The 6,338-nt window shown below is 39.1% G+C and overlaps 1 protein-coding gene across 1 annotated transcript in view; it reads right to left on the minus strand.

The window, feature by feature from the left end:
• LOC104995978 (chromosome unknown open reading frame, human C1orf158) overlaps window positions 1-6,338 on the minus strand; it is a 34,051-nt gene that overhangs the window by 14,860 nt on the left and 12,853 nt on the right. Inside the window, exon 2 of the mRNA XM_010850061.1 lies at window positions 221-334. Within this exon, the coding sequence (XP_010848363.1) occupies window positions 221-334 (114 nt within the window). The remainder of the gene's footprint in view (window positions 1-220; window positions 335-6,338) is intronic.

The raw sequence follows: 6,338 nt of genomic DNA on the forward strand, positions 1-6,338 counted from the left end.
AATGCTACCTGCATGAGATCAGGTGGACATCTGCCCACCCAGTGAATAAGGGTAAATGATATCAGCAGCCTCCCTGCACTGTGCTTGGCTGGGGAGGGTATTAATGAGACCACTCCTGTGTCCCCAAGAGAGAATTGAACCTAGAAAGAATCTGGTTGTTTAGTGTCTCCTGAGCACTGGGAGGGGGCCAGGCAGAGTGTGGGGCCCTGAGCCCTCTTACCTCAACTGTCCTCTTGCTGTACCACCTGGAGATCTGGTCAGGTCTGTGGCCTGGGAAAGGGACGTACTCTTTTCTGTAAATGGTCTGGGGGGTTTTCTCAGTGGCTTTTATGAACTGGAAAAAAAAAAAATGTTTTTTTTTAAGGATAGTTTCTGTGATACCCCTTCTCAAACTTCTGCTGCATCCCCTCAGTTCTCAACCATTAGAAGCTGGGCAGGGAAAGGGTAAATAGGCGTCCTGCACAATGTGGACTTGATTGTACCCCCTCCCTTCAGTACTTGAAAAGGAGTGCGTTCAGGGACTTGGCACTCCAGTCCAAGACCCCTTGGGAAAGCTGTTTGGTGTCACCTGGTCGCTCACGGTCTACACCTGTTTCCTTTCTCTCTTCTCACTCCCTGCCCCTCCTCCCTCCTGCTTGACTCTTCCCTTTCTTTTTCTTCTTTGTTTCTCACTCTTCCAAGTTCTATGCTTTCTTTCCCCTGAAAATGAATGTTAGAAGCTCAGTTGTGTCCAACTCCTTGCAACCCCATGGACTGTAGCCCACCGGGCTCCTCTCTCCATGGAATTCTCCATGCAAGAATACTGGACTGGCCAGGGCCACCATGCCTTCCATTGGCATTGGCCCATCTCAGTAGGGTGAGAACAGCCTCTGCACTGGTTTTGTGTCTACAAGAGACACTGGGCACCCTCAAGCTTTTCCTTGGACTCACAAAAGAGGTGGCCCAAGTCCTCTGGAGCCCCACCATTGCAGTTGAAATAGAAGCCCAGAGAGAGAATTTCTGTTGATCAGCAGGCTCGGGAGCTGACTGCAAGTAACACCAGAGAGGCACTCACGAGCCCTTTGAATTTCAACCACCAGTAGCACCTGTGCAGGATGCCTCATCTAAACAACAAACAAAACAAAAATACAAACCCAATCATCAGCAGACAGGATTACCACCTCACTCAGCCTTGCCCATCAGAGGAAAAACAAAGAAACAAAAATTCAGCACAAATCTCACCCTATACGAAGCTTACACAAACCACTGGACCAATCTTAGGAGGGCAGAAACCAAAAGAAAGGTAGAATTCAACCTTGAAGCCTGGGAAAAGGAGAACTCAAACACAATAAGTTAAAAAGACAAATAATGAAAATGCAGAGAAATACTACCCAAATGAAGGAACAAATTAGAAACACAGTAGTCCAAATAAATGAAGAGGGAATAGGCAAACAACTGGAAAAGAATTCAGAATAATGACAGTAAAGATGATCCAAAACCTTGAAAACAAAATGGAGAAAATGCAAGAATCAATTAACAAAGATCTAGAAGAATTAAAGAATAAACACACAGAGACAAAAAACACAATTACTGAAATTAAAGCTAATCTGGAAGGAATCAATAGCAGAATATCTGAAGCAGAAGAACGAATTGGTAAGCTGAAAGATAAAATGGTGGAAATAACTTCTGAAGAGCAGAATAAAGTAAAAAGAATGGAAAGAACTGAGGATAGTCTCAGAGACCTCTGGGACAATATCAAACACACCAACATTCAAATTATAGGGGCCCCAGAAGAAGAAGAGAAAAAGAAAGGGTATGAGACAATTTTTTAAGAGATTATAGTTAAAAATTTCCCCAACATGGAAAAGGAAATAGTCAATCAAGTCCAACAGGCTCAAGTCCAAGTCCAAGGAGTCCCATACAGGATAAACCCAAAGACAAACATGCCAAGACACATACTAATCAAAGTAACAAGGACTAAACACAAAGAAAGAATATTAAAAGCTGCAAAGGAAACACAACAAGTAACACACAAGGGAAACCCCATACATTTAATGGCTGATGATTTAGCAGAAATTCTGCAGGCCAGAAGGGAATTTCTGGATATATTTAAAGTACTGAAAGGGAAAAATCTACCACCAAGATTACTGTACCCAGCAAGAGTATCATTCAAAATTGATGGAGAAATAAAAAGCTTTTCAGACAAGCAAAAGTTAAGAGAATTCAGTACTACCAGACCAGCTTTACAACAAATATTAAAGGGATTTATATAGTAAAGAAATACAAGAGAAGGAAAAATACCTACAAAATCAACCCTAAAACAATTAAGAAAATGGCAATAGGAACATATATATCAATAATTACTTTATATGTAAATGGATTAAATGTTCCAAGAAAAAGATGCAGACTGGCTGAATGAATATAAAATAAGACCCATATTTATGCTGTCTACAAGAAACCCACTTCAGACCTAAAGACACATATAGAATGAAAGTGAGAGGATGGAAAAATATATTCCAGGCAAATGGAAAGCAAAAGAAAGGTGGAGTAGCAATCCTCACATCAGACAAAATAGACCTTAAAATACAGAAGATTACAAGAGGGACACTTGTAATTAAGATTAAGGAGGGACACTACATAATGATCAAGGGATCAATCCAAGAAGAAGATATAACAATTGTAAATATCTATGCACCCAACATAGGAGCACCTCAATACATAAGACAGACACTAGCAGAAATAAAAGGAGAAATTCACAGTAGCACATTAATAGTAGAAGACTTTAACACCCCACTTGCACCAATGGACAGATTGTCAAAACAGAAAATTAATAAGCAAATGCAAGTCTTAAATGATACATTAGATGAGATGTATCTCATTGATATCATCAGGACATTCCAACCAAATGCAGAAGAATACACCTTCTTCTCAAGTGCACATGGAACATTCTCCAGGATAGACCACATCTCAGGTCACAAGTCAAACCTCAGTAAATTTAAGAAAATTGAAATCATAACAAGCATCTTCTCTGACCACAATGCTATGAGACTAGATATTAATTACAAGAAAAACTGTAAAATGGAGATTAAACAATACATTTCTAAATAACCAACAGGTTACTGAAGAAATCAAAAGGGAAATTAAAAATTTTCTAGAAACAAATGACGGTGAAAATATGACAACTCGAAACCTGTGGGCTGCAGCAAAAGCAGTTCTAAGAGGGAAGTTTATAGTAATACAATCCTACCTCAAGAAGCAAGAAAAACATCAAATAGACAACTAACTTTACACCTAAAGCAACTGGAAAAAGAACAACAACAACAACAACAAAAAAAACACAACAAAATTAGTAGAAGAAAAGAAATCATAAAGATATGAGCAGAAATACATGAAAAAGAAATGAAAGAAACAACAGTAAAGATTAATAAAACTAAAAGCTGGTTCTTTGAGAAGATAAGTAAAATTGACAAACTTTTAGCCAGACTCATCAAGCAAAAAAGGAGAAGAATCAAATTAACAAAATTAGAAATGAAAAAGAAGAAGTTACAACAGACAATGCAGAAATACAAAGGATTATAAGAGACTATTATGAATAACTATATGGCAATAAAATGGATAACTTGGAAGAAATGGACAGATTCTTAGAAAAGTTCAATCTTGCAAGACTGAACCAGGAAGAAATAGAAATTAGGGACAACCCAATTACAAGCACTGAAATTGAAACTGTGATCAAAAATCTCTCAAAAAACAAAAGCCCAGGACCAGATGGCTTCACAGGAGAATTCTATCAAGCATTTAGAGAAGAGCTAATGCCTATCCTTCTAAAATGCTTTAAAAAATTGCAGAGGGAGGAACACTTCCAAAATCACTCTGGGAGGCCACCATCACCCTGATACCAAAACCAGACAAAGATAACACATAAAAGAGAAAACTACAGGCCAATATCACTGATGAATATAGATGCAAAATTTCTCAACAAAATTTTAACAAACAGATTTCAGCAATGCATCATAAAGCTCAAACACCATGATCAATTTGGGTTTATTCCAGGGATGGAAGGATTCTTCAACATATGCAAATCAATCAATGTGATACACCATATTAACAAACTTAAAGATAAAAACAATATGATAATCTCAATAATGCAGAAAAAGGCTTTGACAAAATTAAGCACCCATTTATGATGAAAACTCTTCAAAAAATGGGCATAGAAGGAACCTACCTCAACATAGTAAAGGCCATATATGATAAGCCTAGAGCAAACATTAGTCACAATGGTGAAAAACTGAAAGCATTCCCCTTAAGATCAAGAACAAGATGAGCATGTCCACTTTCACCACTATTATTCAACACAGTAGTCAACATAGGAAGTCCTAGCTACAGCAATAAGAGAAGAAAAAGAAATAAAAGGAATCCAGATCAGAAAAGAAGTAAAGCTCTCACTGTTTCCAGGTGACATGATACTGTACATAGAAAACTATAAAGAAATTATCAGAAAATTACTAGAGCTAACCAGTGAATTCAGCAAAGTCACAGGATACAAAACCAATACACAGAAATCACTTGCATTTCTATATACTAACAATGAAATATCAGAAAGAGAAATTAAGGAATCAATCCCATTCACCATTGCAACAAAAAGAATTAAATATCTAGGAATAAACTTACCTAAGGAGACAAAAGAACTGTACACAGAAAATTATGACACTAATAAAAGAAATCAAAGTCGACATAAATGGAGAGATATTCCATGTTCCTGGGTAGGAAGAATCAATATTGTGAAAATGACTATACTACCAAATGCAATCTACAGATTCAATGCAATCCCTAGCAAATTACTGTTGGGGGCCAGAGTGAGGTACTCCACCCGTGACAAAGGTCATGAGGAAGGAGGCTCGACATACGCAAAGGCGGGATCGAGCCTCAGGAGTCCCCCTGGAAATCCTCGAGCGTCTACCCCCATAACCAGAGCCTGCCTACTTTACTACTTTGTGCTCTTACCTACACCTCTGACTTTACGGGGGGCTGTCCCCCACCACCTCTTTCGGAGAAGGAGTTAACCTAGAGCTCCAGTCAATAAAAACTCTTGGGTGTGACAAGAGTGTTTTAACCTACAAACTCCTCTGAAGGTTCTCTAGCCTGCCTGACAGGCTCGTCCGGCCACATGTGATTGCTCACAGCCTCCCAACCTTGAGAGGCACGAGATGCTTTAAACCTTCTAAAAACAGGTTCCTTAGAAAAGTTAGAAAACTATTAGTATAAGTATAATGGGCTAATTAGAAATTGTGTTGGTGAAGGGTTTTTCATTTGTTGAGCCAATGTTTGTTGCTACGTCTCCACATCCCCTGCCCTTACACACATTAATGAATATATAGAAGAAATAAGTATTAACCTTTGATATTAATCACGTTAGACCTTAGGCTAAGTAAATTCTTTCCTTAACTAAAACCCACTACACCCTCACCCTGTAGGAATGTAACTTTACTTGGGTGGCGTCTGTTTTGAGAATAATCAGCCCTGGAGAAATAAGTGCCCTGATTGACTGACCGCTGTCACAAGGAGAGGGTCGTAAATTGTCAGCAGGCCCCCCTGGCCAGAAGATGATGTAACACCCCTAAGACCTCTGTATACATTTGTGTGAAGCACCTGACTTTAATAAAAGTCAGGACTGCTGTCCCCACGTGACTTTTGTATAACATCTCAGTGTATAAAAACAGACTCTGGAAAATAAAGATTTGGGATCAGTTCCTCGAAATACTGGTCTCCCCATGTCGCTCTCTCTCTCACTCTGGTTGAGTCTCCATCTGGAGCGCGGAACCCACCATGCTTACTAATTATGCCTGGGCTTCTAAGATCCGACCGGGGAGGCCTCAGTGTCTCCTCTCCTTCGGGAGAACGGAAGGACGCCTGCGGCCTACGTAAGTGGTGCAAACTTCTTGTCTTGAAGTTTTATTGGTCTCCCGCGTAAACCAAGCTACTCAGCCTCTTTTCTCCACTGAATTTTCCTACTGAGCTATCCTTATTCTATTACTCTTTATATCTTTAATTAATATCTAATTGAAGCTATTGTATCCTGATCCTCGCCTACGCCGTCTCTCCTTCGAATACCCTGGATCAGCCGGGGCTGATTTTTCACAGAACTAGAACAAAAAATTTCACAATTCAAATGGAAACACAAAAGACCCTGAATAGCCAAAGCAGTCTTGAGAAAGAAGAATGGAGCTGGAGGAATCAACCTTCCTGACTTCAGATTATACTACCAAGCTACAGTCATGAAGACAGTATGGTACTGTCATAAAAAAAGAAATATAGACCAATGGAACAAGATAAAAAAAAAAAAAAAAAAAGAAATAAAAACA

This window comes from Bison bison, unplaced genomic scaffold (assembly GCF_000754665.1).
Source record: "Bison bison bison isolate TAMUID 2011002044 unplaced genomic scaffold, Bison_UMD1.0 scf7180017864289, whole genome shotgun sequence".
NCBI classification, from domain to species: Eukaryota; Metazoa; Chordata; class Mammalia; order Artiodactyla; family Bovidae; genus Bison; species Bison bison.